General features: G+C 39.1%; 1 protein-coding gene across 4 annotated transcripts in view; it reads left to right on the top strand.

Moving 5' to 3' along the window:
* The first annotated feature begins 1,397 nt into the window (after positions 1-1,397).
* Positions 1,398-19,748, top strand: part of LOC131237626 (chloroplastic group IIB intron splicing facilitator CRS2, chloroplastic-like) — a 28,756-nt gene continuing 10,405 nt past the window's right edge. For 3 of the 4 annotated variants that reach the window (XR_009167338.1, XR_009167339.1, XM_058235505.1), the window contains exons 1-8: positions 1,398-1,536; positions 7,906-8,107; positions 8,233-8,317; positions 8,769-8,836; positions 17,229-17,279; positions 17,414-17,487; positions 18,308-18,366; positions 18,460-18,536. Coding sequence is in view for 2 of the 4 variants with exons in the window: in XM_058235505.1 (XP_058091488.1) it covers positions 7,910-8,107; positions 8,233-8,317; positions 8,769-8,836; positions 17,229-17,279; positions 17,414-17,487; positions 18,308-18,366; positions 18,460-18,536 (612 nt within the window). In the remaining 2 variants the exon portion in view is untranslated. The remainder of the gene's footprint in view (positions 1,537-7,905; positions 8,108-8,232; positions 8,318-8,768; positions 8,837-17,228; positions 17,280-17,413; positions 17,488-18,307; positions 18,367-18,459; positions 18,537-19,748) is intronic. The other variant, XM_058235506.1, reaches the window with a different exon arrangement.

Below are 19,748 nucleotides of genomic sequence, written 5' to 3'. Positions count from 1 at the left end.
GTTTTTTATTTTTTGATTTGTTAATATTTTTTGAGATGTTTGTGGAAGTCTCACCATATCACCACACGCCCGCTGAAGGTGGTGCATGCCTGACCATGCAATCGGCATTATGGTCACCTCCAAGAGTGGATTAACCGTCGGAGGCCTCCCACCAACGTGCTACCCTAACCCTAGGACCACCTTGTTGTATCTATTATATATCCATGTTGGGCATATGATGAATGTATGTGGTTTATCCTCGCCGTATGTCCGTTTATACAGCTTATTTTAACCAATGAACCTTAAAATGGAAGATCTCCAAAATTAAGTGGACCACACCATAGGAAACAAAGTGAAATAATGATATCTACCAATGAAACCCTTCCTAAGGCCCATAGTGATATTTTGTTTGTAATCCAACCTCTTCATAAGATCACACATGGATGAAGGAAAAACACATCAGCTTTACCCGAAACTTTTGTGGTCTCGAATTTTTTGGACGGTAGATGCTCAATGCACTCTTTCCTGTTGTGTGGTCCACCTTACCTTTGGATATGCTTTATTTTTTAATTCACAACCTCAAATTATCTGATAAAATGGTTAGACGGAGTAGATAAATTACATCAGTCACGGTGGGCCCCACAGAGCTTGCTCTACTTAGTTACTCAGCAGGCTTTTACCTTCTTTATTATTATTATTATTATTATTTATTTATTTTATTTTTTGGGTTAGCTTGTTAGTAAACACCCCTGTCAGTACACACACTCCATGTTAGCCACCCCCACTAGGGATCGATGCCAAGACGTCAAGTGTTGAAACGAGGTATCTCCACCTGGTCTGCCAGTTGAGCTATGGATCTGGGTGCAGCAGTCTTTTACCTTACCGAGTTAACTTCGTTGTGTTTACCGTGAATGATGTGGTTTATCTATTTGGCCATCCATTTTTTCATATCATTTTAGTAGTGGGCCCAAAATTAATGCATATCCAAAGCTCAAGTGGACCATACCATGATAAACAACTGAAATATATTATTTCCACCGTTGAAGCTTCTTAAGACCTACAGTGACAACCTCCTCGTAAGATCACACAGGCATGGGTGAAGGGAAAACAAAAATATCAGCTGGATACAAAACTTTTGTTGTCCTGAATAAAATTTTAATGGTAGAAATTCAATTCGCACTGTTTCCTTTGGTGTGGTCCACTTGGGGTTTTGACATTCTTCATTTTTATGATCAGGCCCGCCCTAAAACTATCTGGTAAAGTGGATGGACGGAGTAGATAAAATATTTAAATCACGGTGGGCCCCACAAAGTTTACTCGCACTGAGTAAAGCAATCCGCTTCCGCGAGACCATACCCTCTTCGATCTTCGCACGTGGCAAACAATCCGGAAAATCTAAACGCCAGAAGGGGAGCGGAGCCTCTCCCATTTCAGACGAGTGTCTTCTTCATCTCCATTCATTGGGAATTGCTTAAATCCCCACAAAGAAGCTTAAAATTACCAAGGAATCAAACCAACAACCACTACAAGCAGGTGAATTTTCCAGCCCGGAAGAAGGTACATTTCCGGCCCTCTTTCTCTTGTTATTTCCTTCCCATTTTGGCATTCCAGAAATCCCTAAATCCTGATTTGGTTCAATACGTATTATATACGTATTCAATGATACGATTTGATCTCTTTTGGTTGAAGAAAATCAAAAGATTCTGTAAAAATTGGGAAAAATCCAAAAGAAAAAAAGGGCAATTGATTTAATTAGTTGACACTCTTTGCCTAATCTTATGAAATGAAATGCACCGTACAAGCGTATATTTATACTTTGTATTTTGTTGGGTAAGTATGAGACCGTATGCGAGATGTATTTCTTCAAATTGTCATCAAAGCTGTTATCTGATTTTAGGTTCTTAGTTTGTACGAGTGGTTCATCAATCAGACTGAGGGGCCGTTTGGATGGGAGTAAGTGGAGGTAAATGGGGGGGAATTGGGAGTAAATGGAGGTAAATGACATTTGGGGTGTGTTTGGATGGGAGAAAATGCATGTAAATGAAATGAAATGGGAGTAAATAAGCATGTCAATGAAATCCTCTCTATGAGAGAGTATTTGGAAATGCCTTTCTGAGCTCCCTTGGAGAGTCACGCGAATAAACAAAGGTGCCGCTATGCACATGTCCACCATACATGTGGCACACTCATGATACTCCAAAATAATTCAATTATCGACTACATCACTAAAGTCACACCAAAAGAATGATCCAAACCGTCTAAAGGTTGGCCATCTAAATCGATGGTTAAAAAATGTTGGCAAGTTGCTTGTTTGTGATCCTTATGTTTGTGGCCTACCTGAGGCTTAGAATTTCATCATTTTTTGTTTTAGTATATATTTCAATGGGCTTATTACAATCATTGTATTAAATATCACACGTGTACACTAAGTTGAGAAATTAAAGCTTGATTTGGGATATCATATATATTCCTGTGAATATGTTGCAAAATTCAAATGCATTCCAATTCCTCCCATTTACTCCCATCGAAACAGTATATTTGGATTTCAAATGCATTTCATTTACTTCCATCCAAACACAACTAAGAAAACCATTTACTCCCAATTCATTTACCTCCAATTCCATTTCCCATTTACCTTCATTTACAAGCTCCCAAATGAGCCGACATGGTTGGCCTGGACTTCATTGCCCCGTGCGTTAAAAAATTCTTAGATTGGAAAATCTCAGGTATAGAATTTTAGGCCATTTTTGGTTGAATGTAGACTGTTGCTGGTTTTCCTTTTTTAAACAGTCTTTTTACTGCCTGCCATTGAAGTCTTAGGTTTCCCTTCTGGAGATTTTTTGGTGCATGAGATATCTAGAGTGGGGACCATAATCTCAATAGTTTGGCTTACTGAGTGTTGGGTCCCACTCGTACAAACTGAAACCTGAGTATGCTGTACAAAGTCTTCGTCCAAGTATATTTAATAGCTTGTCCTTGTAAATGGAAGATGTATGCTCTTTGTGGCCACATCTGCGCATGCCAATCACTTTGGGGACCGTGGAGATTGCGCTCCAGATTGCAACGTCCGAGATGAGAATTTCTGAGGAATTGGAGTTGCCACTAGCTTGATTCAAGTGCTGTTGGTGTGGGAGTTAGAAACCACGCGGTTTCAGTAAAATTGACTACCGAAAGCGTTATCAACCAAAGATCTCGACAAGGAACGATGGTGACGAATAATAGAGGTGTTAGGCACCTTTCTTCGCTTGCTATCGCAGTCTCTACTTACCGGAACAATGAATTCGGTTCAAAATGGCAAAATCCTGTGCATTCAATGTAAAATCCATACAACATGTGAATAATCCTAAAACAGAGAAAACATATGGGTACAAAGAAATTCAACAGATGTAGTCCTAGAGGGAACAAGAGAAATTACAAAAAAAATTGTAATTAACAGAGAAAAGTGCAGAAATGCGAAGAAAATCTACAAAATTGCAGTAAAATGGAACTAAATCACCAATTCAATGAGAATTGGGTGGCCTTGATGTTGAGCGTGAGATCTATACGTGGCATTAACAACCCTAGTACCCCAGGCAAGGATCTTAGACACCCACAGATCCTTGTCATGATTATATTTAGTACGTCCAGTCTCCTCATGCTGAAGATCCAACAGGGCCCATGGATGTGGAGATTGAAGAGTTCAGTGGTAGTGTAGATTCGAATGTGTTTCATGATTAGATAGGATGGTTGAAAATTACTTTGAATGGTTTAAAATGGTTGGAGAAGTTAAGATATGGTTTACTGTACTGAAACTAAAGGGAACAGCCCTGAAATGGTGGAACTCGGCAGTGAGAGATCTGTGGCATTGTGGCCTTCAACATATTTCAAGTTGAGAAGTTATGAAGGCCAAAATGAAGCAAAGATTCCTTCCATCAGGTTATGAATCTAAAGTGTTCAGGGAACTTTTAGATCTGCAATAAAGGAATTGAATTTTGGAGGAATACACCTCAAAAGTATTATAATCTAACATTGGTGTGTGATTTTATGGAACCAAAAGTGCAATAGGTAGCTTGTTTTTCAGAGGGCTCAGGTAGAATATTTAGATTGAGATCATATATATAATATATTCAATTGGAGAGCATGGTTGAAGCATATCATATTGCACTGCAGGCATATGAGAAAAATAGATAGATGATAGATAGACATGACAAGTATCAATATGGAGGGCGTTCATCATCTTGAATTGCTGGCAACCATCTACGATATCCCACGATCACCATAGGTGACCAAAGGACCCCACAAAATAAAGGTCCTAAGGTGGGAATTGGGAAAGGAAATGCGAGAGACATAAAAGGGCAATCATAATAATGCCACTTGCTATAGTATGGAGGTGAAGGCCACCTAATTGCCGTGCGCCCAACAATGACTCTCAGCCTTTTTTATTATCAATGAGAAAGAGCTAGAAGAGGAAGCAGGTGCAGACTATATTGAGCTATTGCTTGGTGGCCAATGGTAAAGTCTCATATCTTGTTTCATTAAGCGAATCCTCACAGTGCCTTAGGAAGAAGAGAATGGAGACCAGTTGTGTACTAATGTCTTCCACATGTGGGGTATATGTGAGGAAAAACCTATCAAGGTCATTATCAACAACGCCAATAGTCTGAACCCCATTTCATGGAGAATGGTTGATCAATTGTGGCTGCGAGCAAAAAGGTACCCACAACTCTATCAAGTTGCCAGAATAAGTGTATGAGATCAAGGTAGTGACTATTGATGGCTGGTCACTTACTCTCTAGGGCAATATTACACCGAGTTGGTATGGTGTGTGATGTTGCCCCAACAAGAGCTTGTGACCTCCTACATGCTCTTGGATGTAGGATTGTCGTGTGTAATGTTATGGGTTTAACGATGCCTACAGCCTTATGCATGATGAGAAAGAAATTACTTTCAAACCAATGAAAAACAATATTCCTTGAAAGAACGATGTCATGAGGACTGTTTCTGTGATGACCAAGGGCATTCTAAGCAATGGTGAGGCGACACAAGCTAAATTGGCAACAAGGTATTCAATAATGGTAATGGTAACCGTAATGGCCAATGTAATTACTATTATGATATGGGCCACCTTAATGGCTGTTATGGCCAATTATGACCTTAAAAAAATATATCGACCCCATAATGGTCCATTACAGGCCCTTTTTTTTGGGTTTTTCCTGTAATGACCTTTATGCAACCATTTTTGAATACTTTGGCCGGAAAAAGATGCGATGCGCAAGAAGGCAATGGCTATTTGCTTGATCCTAGAAATGTGAGTAGGAAGAAGGCACCACTTCCATTGAAGAAGGTCGACTATCAAAAACCAATGTATGTTCAAGAAAGCAAAAAGGAGGAAGCAAAGGCATTTTCCAGATTTGGAAGAACCCTGCTGACAAAGGACCTACTTAAGCATGGTATTAAAAAAAGGTCAGGTAATGTACGTAACAGTAATGGTGGGACCCATTGTCATTATGTGATGTGGGGCTGTAGCACCTGTACCTAAAAAATGGCCCATATGTAACAGTAACGGTGGGATCCATTTGCGATGCGGGGCTGTAGCGCCTTTACTGAAAAAATGGCCTGTAATGGCCATGTCTAGATTGTAATGGTTTGATGTGGTGCCTGTAAGAGAGCCCAAAGGCAATGTAATTCCAGCCATATTTAATACATTAGAGGAATGCTAGCATGTAGTGTGTTGGTGTGATTTTTGGCCACATGAGGTTCGTGTGTTGCTTTGCGGGCATGTCAGAGCTGATTGGGTCTGATTCAAACCGTGATCACTGTTGACCCCTGGTATAAAGATAGAGTGGTGCTTGGACTAGCGGTCGGCATACCAATTGTCTATTTAGCTAACAACGTGCACACGTGTCAATCAGGCAATTGGTGGAGTTTGGGGCTCTTCTCCAAATGAGCTCTTTTTTGCCTTGGAAACTAAGAACTTGTGAAGGTGCAACAATTGAATGGTCGAACAAGAATAGAATGGAATGATGGGTGTTGAGGTGAATGCAACTTACAACTAAAGTGGGATTACCGACTTGGTTGAGAGTAGCAGGGTACTTCTTGGAGTAGTGTGCTGATGAGCGAGATCAAGGTAAAACCAAAGATTACCACTATGGTTAACCTAATGTATGAGCGTAGGTGGACACATCCCAAGGTTAAGATCTCTCTTCAAATTCGGCACACAGGCGCAGATGGAAGGGAATTACAACTACTGGCTACAATTAATGGTCGGTCCAACGTAGACACATGGACGGACTAACCTACCTTAAAGATCCACTGCTGGTGAGCGGTGGAAAAACTAAACTAAGATAAACAACGTTGCACTGGATTGATTGTCTTGTTGGATTGAGGATTCAGATCCCTCTCTTCGTATCTGCCTCTGGTATTTATAGCTTTCCCAAGAGAAAGGTGAGAACAACTGCTTGTACGTGGTATACATGGTGCCTTTGCATGTAAGCAGTTGGCAAAGAGCGGTAACCTTTCCTCGATCATGATCTTGTCTTTGTTAGATGCTCAAAACATGCTCTGGTGCTGGTGTGGCCAAAGCAGTTATTTGGCCTTATCCGGAGATGGCTTAAATATCCAGACATTTCTGAAAATATGATCCGACTCCCGTATCTTTAGCACATGCTCCTCAAATATCTTTTATGCCACGTCACTCATTTTGCATTGTTAATCTGGTCCGCTAAATTTTGATACAAACACAACCCTTGTTGCATAGAAATTCTATGCAATTCCCTCAAGGTGCACAAGGTGGATGCATGTTGATCGGGACTGTTGATCTAGTCGCCACCACGTTAATGGACTACAAGCCAAAAAAATTCAGTTAACTTTGCCCATTGAGTTCCTATGGGTTTTTAATGGGTCAATGTGGACCACCACACTTATCGTTCCATTTTGTACATGTACCATTATGTAGTAGAATCTATTTTCTGTTTGTCGTACTTGGTGTTGTTGTTTTCTTATGAATTTAGTAGGTTAGTTTTGTACCATGGGGCATCGTTTAAATTTATTAGAAGAGATGGTAGTGGTGAGGCGAGAAAAAGCAAGGAAAAGAAAGGAAATGAACAATACAATCTATTTTAGGCTCTAAAGCTTTAAAGAATAGTGAGATGCTGAAGTGGGAGCTGCAAGGTAGAAGATTCACACAAGTATATAGTATATTCATCTGTGTCACCATCATTTTGTACTGTAAATGTATTTGCATTCTTATGGTGCTAATAAATACTGATATGCAATCTTCAAAAAAAAAAAAAAAAACCTGACATGTAATCTTGGTATAGTAAAAAATTCCTGTTCCCATCGAAGGCTGAGTCTTTGAGGAAGGCCATCATCATTTTCAAGTTGTGATACTCAGACAGGATTCATTCCGATGCTTTAACAATTTCAGCATACTAACTCATATCCAAGTTCAATGTTTTTGTTGGTCAGTGCACCTGTTCAGAGAGGTGTTAACTTGCTCCACACATTCTTGGATTGCTAATTTTACATGATTTATCATGAACCTAAATGCATAGAGTTTTAGGGGGTCATGTGGCAGATGTGAACAAGAACAAGATCTGCTCTGCAGGCCCCACTTTGGGCAGTAAATGGTCCAAATGGGCCTGATCAGATGATCATTGTGGTTTGCTTTGAGGATATAAATGACCACCTCTCATTTTCCGGCCATGTTCAATTGAGGTGTTTGGAATCATTTGATTGGCCCAATTTTTAGCAACGGCCTGTTCTTGTTGGGTGCTGCTGGATGAGCGTGCAGATCCATTAAATGTCTACCATGCATCCCATGAAGCATGTGTATTAAGATGCATGATATGTTGTCTGCAATTAGCATTCCTCTATTGAAGGTTCCTTCATATGATCATTTGGCCAACCCGTACAAATAGTACTATTGATAAGACTTCTGCTTTGCAGGTCAATGTTGCATGCAATCTCAGTTCCTAGCACCTGTATCTCATACCGAAGGAGCCCTGTTATACGGAGATGTGTAATTTCCACCAAGCGTAGGGTATCTGCTTCATTGCCTGATCCTGATGAAGTTAAATTGGAGTATACACCGTGGCTTATTGTTGGATTGGGAAATCCTGGAAATAAATATCACGGAACCAGGCACAATGTGGGTATACCTATCGGACTGTCTACTTCAATTCGTGATTTGGGTTTTGTTACATTCTCTATTTTACTTCCTCTTTTCCATGAAATACACGAGTTAACAAGCAATTTTCCTGATTAATGAAATAGGTTGGCTTTGAAATGATCGATCATATTTCTCAAAAAGAAGGCATTTCTATGAATACAATACAGTCAAAGGCCTTAATTGGAATAGGTATCTTTTCAGCCTCTTTCTTGTTTTCTATATGCTCTTTTTGCTTGGATAGCAAGTGAGTTTAATTTCTGATATAAACAGTCAAGAAATTTTAGGGTCTGTTTGGATGTATCCTGGAATGAGAATGGAATTTGAGGTGGGTCAGTTCATGCTGTGGAAGAGTAGTCACCTGGTGCATCTGCAAATGCAGATGGCAAGTTGTGCTAAAATTTTCCATTTGCAAAGTGCACTTCTGATTGAGAATTGGAGGTCCTACTCATTCAGATGGTGGATGTCCGCTCGTGCACTTGGTGGACAATCCAATTGGGCTTCATTCTCACTTGGGCCATTGCCATTTGGTTGCACTTTTTTTTATTTTTATCCACGTGCACATTGTTTTCTAAGACCATTTCTGTGGTTTGTTATTCAATTTCTGTGGTTTGTTATTCAATTTCTGTGGGTGACAGTGCAGGTTCCATTGGAGAGGTACCCGTTTTATTGGCAAAGCCTCAAGCATATATGAATTTCAGTGGAGAATCAGTGAGTTCACTCATCCTTCCTGACTCCATTTCCTAGAAACTTGCCGTTTCCGACACCTGCGTGTTGGAGTTTGCATTGGCACTTTTATTAAGAGAATTCTTAATTCAACTTTTCTTCTTGTGTTTTATTAGCATTTGTACTAATTTTAGTTCTCGACGTATTTCAGCTATGTTGATACATATTTCTATCTTATGTACATGCATGAAGTTATGTAGTAATACATTTTCAATATTCTTCATTTGGATGGATGTGTCGCTGTGTTGGGTTTCTTTGGTTCCCATTTTTGACACCTCATGTCTGTTTCCAACACATCCAAATTTCATGACTGCTAGGTTGCCTAGTACTTGTTGTCACACTTTTATGAAAACACGTTCTTAATAAATTTACCATACATATGAGGAATTGCACAATGTTGAATTGAGCATTTGCTTGGTCAAATAAAATCTGCATGTGTGTGCACCTTTTGATGATCCAAATCAATCACATGGTGGGCTTTGTGGCAGATGGGATATGCTCAAAACTTTCCTCAGTTGGATGATTCTTACCAAATCTTGCCCTTGCTAAATGTATGCTGTGTTGTCCATTTTCACTAGATAAATAGGATCCTCTAATGGGGAATGTACAAGGTTGTAGGGGCATGCTAGATCAATGATTTTAGTTACGAAAATGTGGATCTCACCTCTACCAATTCTGGCCGAAGGAAGATAATCTCTTTTCTCTTTCAAGCATTGTAGATACCCACAGCATGACAATAGATGTTATGTGTTGTGAATTATACAGGTTGTCAAATTGATGTAGGACAAGGATATGACTCAATGGAGGGCCTGGATCGCATAACTTCGGGCTGGAGGGGCCCAAATTGGGCAAAAAATGGCTTAAATGCGTGCACTATAGCTTCTGACAGCCATAACTTTGGACTAGTTATGTGTTTCGCGTGTGTACTATGCCATTGGAAAGCTATCAACGAGCTCTATGCCGTGGCCAACCACCCAAGGTTTGTTGGCTTGGCCTTCTAGTGGTTTCGCAAAATTCAATCATTTTAGGGGTCAAATTAGGATTTTAAGTTAAAACTTGCTATTTTTTTGGTAAGTTTCGCTTTTGCTATTTTTAGAGTTTTAAGAATTTGGTTGTGGTCCAAAGTCTTAGCTTTAGTCATGTAAGGGCTGTTTACAAGTTATGTTAGGATCATATGTCTATTTACCATTTCTAACTATTTCGGGAAAGTGTCATATTTTGAGCCAAATTAGGATTTAGTGATTATTATTATTTATATAAGTACTATTATTATTTATATAAGCACATGAGATACATTCTAAGTAACCCACTTAAAATAGTAGCACCAATTTTATTTCTTATTTTATAGTGATTTCTCTCTCCTTGTGGATTTAAGGGATATTTTTGAGAAGGAGATGTTGATTTCTTCTCTTTTATTCATGAACTTGCCACATTATTTGGCATCAGAGCCACCACACTAGTTTGTATTAAAGTGAGGTATTTCCTCTAATCATGATGTCCAATAGATGATGGGGTGGCGACGATCCTATGGGTAGTGTACCGGGGCATTAATCATTATTTGAGGCGAAGTTTGAGGCCTTATAACAAGAAAACTAGTAATGCATGCAGCAGATGCATGTGATGATTGCTCGAATAATCGAGTTCATGGAGTGCCTTCTAACCAAAGCCAATGAAAGGCCCATAATTGTCGAAGGGGCTCACAGTTGGCCAATTCATGGTCCAATAGGTTTAGCCCACATGCCATATTATAGACCCATGGTGTATCGTAAATGCCGTTATGGGGCAGTAAAGGCCATCATGTAAAGGTAATAATGACAACCGTTACATGTTACGGGGTCATAAAGGCCGCAACGGCCATTATGGAAAAAATGGCCAGTAAAGGTTGTTACAGCCTCGGTAACGACCCGTTATGCCTACCGTAAAGGCCTTAATGGTCCATTAAGGGGTTGATATAGGCTTTTTGAGTTTTTTTTTTTCAATAAAAAGAGAACATAACGGCCGTTACGTCCCTTGTAATGACCATTACACCTTGTATTGTAAAGGTAATGGCGGTGGCTGTTACGACCACCGTTACCATTATGGAATACCTTGTATACACCTTAACATGATGGTGACAAGTCTAGTGATGAGGAGGTGGACGAGATAATCCTCCAATTGGGAGGGCGATGAGTCAACAAACAAGATCGGGACTATCATCTTTAGGGAAATCTCCATTCCTTCAATGGACATCGTCACATATAAGACTTCTTCGACAGGCTTGTGGAGGTAGAGTGATTCTACACTTACATGGAGATTCCCAAGGAGAAGAAAGTAAAGCTTGTAGCATACAAGCTTAAAGGCACTAATATAAACCTGGCGTTAGTATGGTGGGAGCAACTCCAAGTCTCATAGACATGACAATCGAAGGCACTAATACGGATATGACTAACGATGAAGAAGTTGATGTGGTGATTCTTGCTGGCAGACCATGATCAGGTACCATTCCAATAGTACCAAATTGCCTATGAGAAAATCTTACAGTGAGAGCTTATTCGGGCAAATTTTATTACTTATCCTCACATAATAATTTGAGAGAAATTGACTCGCAACCAGTAGTAAGGTTTTTTAAGCAGACTGCGTAGGGCAATACAAGATCGGGTGATGACGCCGCCCATCTAGACCCTTAACGAGGGTGTCAAATTAGCAACCAGAGTGGAGACAAAACTAGAGAGGCCTCTTACAAGAACCCAAATGGCAATGGAAATCGTTACTACCAAACTATCACCGGCTACGATGCAGGCCCAATAAAAAAGTGCTATTGGGGATGTTTTAGACCTCCTGTCGTTTCGAACTAAGATTCGGGGAGTGGACAAGCCAAGTAACAAGGAGGAGCAACTAATGCTAGAAACACATCGCACCCATATGCTCCACCGTAGCTAGCTAAGTGTTATAGTTGTGGTCAACCCGGGAATCGATCCAATCATTGCCCTTGAAGATAGGTGGCTAACTTAGCCACTAACTTAGGGGAGCTAGGTGAGGATCGGTTAGATGTTGAAGAAGAGCAGGGTATCCTAAATCGGTTACGATACGGCTGTATCGGTTGTTACGTAATGGTAACGGCGGTTACCGTTACTCGATATGGGGTCGAAACAGGCACCTCCCCGATTTTGTGACCATAACGGCTATTACGGGCCATAACGGCCGTTACGTCCCGTAATGGCTGTTATGGCTAAAGAAAATAGGAAAAAAAAAAAACTGTACATTTTTTCTTTTTTTCTTTCTTTTCTTCTTCTTTTTCTTCCTTTGGACTGTTGCGGCTGCGGCTGTGCCTTCTTCTTCTCTTCTTCTTCTTCTTCTTCTTCTCTCTCTCTCTCTCTCTCTCTCTCTCTCTCTCTCTCTCCCTCTCCCTCTTCTTTCCCTCTTTTTCTTTTCGGTTTCCCTCTTCTTTCCCTCTTTTTTCTTTTCGTATCGGAGAAGCAAATTTGTTGGTGTACCACACACCAGCTGTATAGCTGCTGCAGGTACGTGTCAAGCTAAGACGAGCGCTGACACTTCTCAAGCGTCGAGTTGTACGAATGGTTCAAAGGAGATCAAAGTTACATGGGCTCCACAGTGATGTATTTATTATATCGACACCGTTCATCTATTTTTAGAGATCATTTCAGATCATTACCCAAAAAATGAATCATATCCAAAGATCGTCTGGACCACACCAAAAATAACAGTAGAGATAATGATTTTCACCGTTAGACAATTCGTAGGGCCCACCGTAACGTTTATTTTCATCCAATCTGTTCGTAAGGTCAAAAAGCCTTGAATGAAGAGGAAAAACAAATTTCATATTGATCCAAAACTTCTGTGATCCCAAAAAGGGTTTCAACGGTAGACGTTCAATCCCCCACTGCTTTTTGTAGTGTGGTCCACTTGATAATTAGATCTGTATTATTTTTCGTGTCAAGCCTTAAGACGAGCTCGTCAAATGAATGGACGGTTTAGATATAACACATACCTCATGATCAGACCCACAGGAATTACTGACGTCAAATGAATGGACTGGGAACGCAGCGCGCTTTTATCGCATAAGTTCATAAATGGTACACGTGCCACGTGGGCCCCACCATGATATATGTATTTTATCCATGCCGTCCATCTATTTTGCCACATCATTTTAGGTCATGATCTAAAAAATTAGTAAGATCCAAATCTCAGGTGGACCACAACATAGGAAACAGTGGTTATAGAATGCTCACCATTAAAAATTTCTGAGAGTCCACTGTAATGTTTATTTTCCATCTAACCTGTTAATAGGGTCACACTGACGTGGATGAAGGGAAAACGCACATGTCAGCTTGATCTAAAACTTTTGTAGCCCCCAATAAATTTTTAATGGTGGACGTTTAATTATTGTTGTTTCTTATGGTGCGGTCCACCTGAGCTTTGTATCTGCCTCATTTTTGGGCTCATGCCCTAAAATTATTTGGCAAAATGGATGGACGGTGTGGATATAACACATTCATCATAGGTGGGGCCCAAAAAACTTTGACACTCGTGTGCTACACTTCACAATCCGAGTCCCACCTTATTGGGCCCTTAAAAAATTATACACAAGACATGTATTAACTTAAAATTTACCAATTAAATTATGGACTGTAATTGCTAACTCACAATGCCAAGATCAATTTGTTTGAATAGTTTTAATTGTTAATTTGTGGACACTTATTTTTTAAAATAGGGCCTTTTGATTTTTTTCATGATTCACTATCAAATAAATGTCCACCAATTCATAAGTGGGATAATGTCAATAAATTGCATGAATTTGAGGCTGATTTGGGGCATAGATTGGTCCTCTAAGTCAGCCCCAAATTGGCAGCGCCATCTACCTGAATTTAATTTCATTTTTTAAAAGAACTATTGGGAGAAATGATATCAAATTGTTAAGTATATCAATTTGATATTTAGAAAATTAAATATATGAATTTTGTAATCAAATTCAAGTTATCTGGTTTATAAATTCATCAGACAGTCCGATACAACTTCTCACCAAAGAGTGGACCGTTACACCACCATAAACTCGTTCCAATTTATAAATGAATGCATATTTGGAATGCTTAGAATATTTCGGATTTAATTCATATTTTTTCATATTTTTTTGGCAAAAAAAAAAATTGCACCGTTACGGGCCGTTACACCCCCGTATCGTTGTTACACCCCCATATCCGTATCGGTATCAGAGGGCACCATTACGCCAACCGATACCGATACGGGATACCTTGAAGAAGAGAGGGATGAAAATCCTGAGGTCAGAGAAAGAGGAGTGGCCTTATGAAGATCAAGGAGTGCCTCTCTTTGTGATGTACACTCCCAAGTAGGACGGGGATCCACATAGACATGATATCTCCAAGACCAAGTGCACGATCAACTAGAATACTTGTGATGTGGTCATATGCAGAGGTAACGACAAGAACATAGTGTCCAAGGCAGTGGTAGATAAATTACAGTTGAAGATGGAAAAACACCCTTCTCCATACACAATTAGCTAGATGATTAAGGTAAACGAAACCAAGGTAATTGAGCAATACTTCCATTTTCGATCAGTGAATATTATAAAGATGAAGTTGTATGTGATGTGGTTGCTATGGAAGCATGCCATACGATACATGGATGATCATGGCAATATGATGTTGATGACCCATAGAGGCAAGGACAACATCTGTATCTTCTTCAAAGATGGGAAGGAGATTACCCTTGCTCCTAGGAGTGGGGAAAATTGACTCGACAACTTCCTAAGCAGAGGGGCAATCTTTTCTATTGATGGGTGGCGTTGAGCCTATGGTTAGTCCATAAAATTAAAGCCATTGAACAAAGAACTTAAGGAGATTATTTTAGAAGCCTCTAGATGGATTGTCACCTAACAAACATAGGCATTTAAAAGCATTTCAAAGTGTTCCAAGAAAGCGATTTAGTGATGGTTCGCTTAAGGAAAGAGTGCTTGCCAATAGGAGTGTACAATAAGTTGAAGAACAAGAAAATTAGATTGTATCGCATACTCATGAAGATTAGTGACCGTGCCTTTGTTGTTAATCTTCTTGAGCTCATAGTCATATCGCGAATGTTCCTCGTAGATTTGTTCGAATATCGAGCACCAACGGGTCCTATGCAACCACTGATTAACTCGAAGACAAGTTTTTTTCAAGTGGAGGGGAATGATGTAAGACAAGTAAAGGATGACTCAATGGTAATGTTGTCAAATGGCATAAGAAATCCCGTGCGACCCATGGGGGCTGTTCGCATATGTGGTCACAAAGACCCCTGAACTCTTTTTTTTCTTTTTCTGAAAAAATAAAAAATAATGAAAACTAAAGGAAAAAGTGGAAAAAAATTATGAAAAAATATATAAAAATATTACTATAGATAATTATGAAAAATATTACAAGTGTAGGGAATTGTTTTTATTGCTCTACTATTAATTTTATTATAATTTTGTTATATTTATCACATCTATTAGACTATTAGACTATAACAAGTCAATTAATAAGTACTCAAATGAGTACATATACTAAAAAATGTGAAAAAAAAACATAGAAATTTTATTGATGTAGAAATACATTGTAAAAATTCAAAATAGGTTATGCACATTTATCCCTAATCCATTTTAGCACATCTCCACCGTCATTGGCACTATCATTATCATTATCATTATTATTGCCATCATCATCAAAGTTATCTCCCTTTTTGATGTGTACTTCCTCTTCTTTTGTTTCTTTGTCATCGGTTCTTACTATTTGTTCGTCCACATCCAATGGCTGATTATCTTCTTTGTGTATCTCCTCAATGTCATCTTCTTCTTGGCCTTGACTGCTATTAGGCATTGCTTGTTTTCTCGGCCTTTGACTTGAAGTTTCACCAAATGTCGATGCAAATGCGGCATCTTTTACTTGGGCCCATGTTAGGCCTTTGCCTGCAAACATTAGGTCGTTTGTCTCTACAAGTTGCTCATTGTTTGCTTCCAGATCATCTAGGCAAACGGGATTGTAAAAAGCGGGGTTTTTTTTTTTTTTTCCCGCTTAGCTAGGAACTGTTCCCACAACTTTAGGCTATATTGGACAAAGACTAGGTAATTTAACTTCTTTTGTTCAAGATGATTCCTTTTTGGTGTGAATTTGTATAACATTTGAAGAGTGATAAAGGAGTTCTAACCTTGTTACTTGAAAGAGTGTGAGCATTAATTCTTGAAACTTGAAAGAGGGAGAGCTGAAGACTTGTATTCTTGGAGGCATAAAAAAGTCTTAGCCGTTAGAAATTTGACCATTGGGAGTATGCAATGGCATAATCGCATAATCGTTGCTTATGCAGTTGCATACTTCTCTGTGTGACGCCATAAAGGCCGACGGCCAAAAATTGCATATGCCACTATAATATACGTAGTCCATCTTCTCAAAATGGCATATGCGATCTTATAATTGTTTATGTGAATGGGATATGAGAATGTTACCAATGGAGGGCCTAGCAAAAACGGCTTAAATGCACACTATAGATTCCAACGGCCATAACTTTGCGACTGATTATCCATTTCACATGTTTAATATATTGTTGGAAAGACTATCGACAAGCTCTATGCCCTGGCCTTTCTAGTTTTGTTGGTCCCCAAATGGCTTAGCAATATTCAATTGTTTTAAGGGTCAAAGTAGGCTTTTGAGTTAGAACTTACTATTTTTAGTAAGTTCTGTTTTTTTGTGATTTTTAGGGTTTTAAGAGGCTGGTTGTGGTCCAAAGTATCTGTTTTAGTCATCTACGGGTTTCTTATGAGTTTTGGTAGGATTAAATGTCTTTTTACTATTTTTAGTAATTTTTAATATTTTGTGAAAGTGTACTATTTTGAGCCAAATCAGGGTCTAGGGTTTATTTTTCTTATATAAGAACATGAGATACGCTATAAGCAACACACTTCTAGCAATAATATCAATTTTATTTCTTATTTTCTAAGAGATTTCCCTCTCCTTGCGGATCCATGGGCTATTTTGGAGAAGAAAACGGTGATCTCTTCTCTTTTATCCACTCACCCGCTACGTTAGAAATGTAGTTGGAATTAGAAAAACTGAAAATGATGCCAAGATGGGAAAATTATTTCTGGTGGACTATATATTTGCTTTTTGTTAGACATGTAATGATGCATTTTATGGTCCACAAATGCCTTCCACTTGTATTGATCACAATTGTGTCTTTTGGATCGAATTAATTTCACTCCTTTGCCCTCATTTCCTGTGTAGCATGTGTCTATATGTAGTGAGATTTCTCTCATGTTTACACTACGGTCACTCCTCTCTTTTGGTCAACTTCATGTCTAATGCCTTTTAATCTGATCAGTAATGACTTATTTTTCTGTTACCATGATTTGAAGGTGGGACCACTTGCTTCATATTATCAAGTGCCTCTGCGTCATATCTTAGTGGTATGTTTTCAGTCATGATCTCTCTGTGGAAAGTGATGCTATGCCATTTGCTTAATAGCCATTGAAGTGTTTTTGCACTATTACCCATAAAAAAGGTCTTGTGACACTATTCAATTGGGATTTGGTCCTTGCAGGTTTATGATGAGATGAGCTTGCCAAATGGAGTCATGAGGCTTCAACCAAGAGGAGGACATGGCCATCATAATGGGTATGTCTGTCCAGATCTTCTATTACATTTCATGATTCTAGCCTTAGAGATGGGCAATATTGGGCCTTTTTGTACTCATGTTGATGCACTCGATATTTGTGGTTAACCACTATTTTGCAGTATCCTTTTTGTATGCAACAAAATGCACCTATTTTATGGAAATATTTGTTTCTCAACCTAAGGATATGGACTAACAGTGAAGTGTGAACCGACAGTGTTGTGTGCTAACAAGCTAACAAAAAAAAAGAAGAAAAACCTAAGGATATGGACTGTCTCCATGTGTTTCAGTTTGTACTGGTGGGCCCATGTTTTGGTGATTCTGATTGGATTCAATGTGCCTGGCCTACCTTCAACCGGTGGTGGTATGCAAATATAGGGTTAAAGAGGCAAAAAGTCAACGAGCCAAATTTAAACTGAGAAAATGCCAAAGATTGGATGGCAAGTATCTCCAATCTGGGAGATCATTGGGGCATGGGCCATACACAATGGGGATGGTATTGATGGTCCTGGGTTCAGAACAATACTACTACAATTGAGCATGTTATTTTCCTTGTAATCGCATAAAATTCCACATCTACTTGACTACTTAGAGAAAGAAAAAAGCTACTTGAAGCACCTTCTGAACCAAATTTTTTTCACACCCATCCGAGTTTTTGAATATGGAAAGGGATACACATTTATCTTGTTAGTTCTTACTGTGTATAATTCTGACAATTAGATGGATGTTAGACTGTTGTTTGCCTACAGAAGTACAATCTAAAATAACAATTACTTGCTTCAGAACATGTTGCTATGTGCCATTGTTGATCACTTGTTTCAGGCTGAAGAGTGTCATGGATCATTTGGATGGTTCCCGCAATTTTCCTCGCTTGTGCATCGGTTAGTCTGTCACATCTATAGGTTTATGATCTTTTGATCTTGATGTCAAGAGCCCAGTTAGTGTAAAATCTGAAACCTCTCATATTCTTGTAGGTATTGGGAACCCTCCAGGGACAATGGACCTGAAAGCTTTTCTTCTCCAGAAGTTCAGTTCACAAGAGCGTAAGCAGGTGTGTTTTTATGATATGCTTCATATATTTCCATGGTTTTCTTGGTATAAATGCACGCACATTGAATGGCAGAATATAGGAAATGACCCTTCCAATAACAGAGATGTGAAATATAGCTGCTTGTCATAGTTGCTTGTCTGCATTCCCCCTGGGTGATGGTTCTCACATGCACAGGTAGAAGAGTTGCATGCATGGGCATGGACATTATGATTTGATCATTCCTCCAACATTTACTTTTTTGGCTGGTGCTATGATGTGATGATGATACTAATGACTGTTGTTATTAGTATTATTATCATTATTATGAATATATGCTATCATGTCCATCTCTGAAGTTTGGCTAGAGAAATGAGGAATCTGTCTTGGCAAAGTGGCCGTTTGGGGTGAGATAATTACTGTAACCAGTTTCAAACAAATTTCTTTTACTTTCAGAAATATTTGGGTCCACCAGAGGACACCCAATTCTTGAGTTGTCTTGCAGGATTTCATGTTTCCCAAAGCAAGGAAAAATAAAGAACAAAGGGGGGATCCAGGCTTTCCTCATCTCAAACAGCCCCTCATGTCTTTAAAAAAACTAAAATAAAATTTTACTCTATAAATCCATGTTGCTGTCTCTCTAATAATCATGGGTATATGGTTTTAAGTGGTAGCCTGCCAAAAGTATGAGAATGGACTGTATGTCTGGTGTTGCTCTTCGTTGCTTGCAACTTCTGCCACCAAGAATCTCGTCTTTCCACCCTACTCTGCAGACGTATAAAATTATGCTTAAAAGCTTTTGTGTGGTTGTCCTTGCATTTCACAGGAGTGTCAAAATAGTACTTATATTTATGTAAACAGGCAGACAACATCTTTTGAGCTACGACTTCAGCTTATTTATGAATATAGCTTAGATACAAAAGCATGGAAGGGAGTGAAGAGTGCTGGAGTTTGAAGCACCCATTTGAAAATGTTAGTAAGTGTAAAAGCCTAGGAAAAAGTAAGAGCAGCATTGTGGTAGGAGAATTCTGCAACTAAGGAATGTAGAAGTCATACATATAATTTTTTATTTTTATTTTTATAGCTGAAGGGGCTGAATTAGGTTTTTTGGGTGAGAATTTGCTGAGGGTGTTTAATGTCTTTTTTGGTAGATATCATAATGTAGGGGCAATTTCACACCGGGCACGAGTGGGGTGGCTTGTGTGAAGCAGGGGCACACTCAGGGTGGGCGGCCCG

Source organism: Magnolia sinica, chromosome 2 (assembly GCF_029962835.1).
Source record: "Magnolia sinica isolate HGM2019 chromosome 2, MsV1, whole genome shotgun sequence".
NCBI classification, from domain to species: Eukaryota; Viridiplantae; Streptophyta; class Magnoliopsida; order Magnoliales; family Magnoliaceae; genus Magnolia; species Magnolia sinica.
This window is presented reverse-complemented; position numbering and strand designations above follow the sequence as displayed.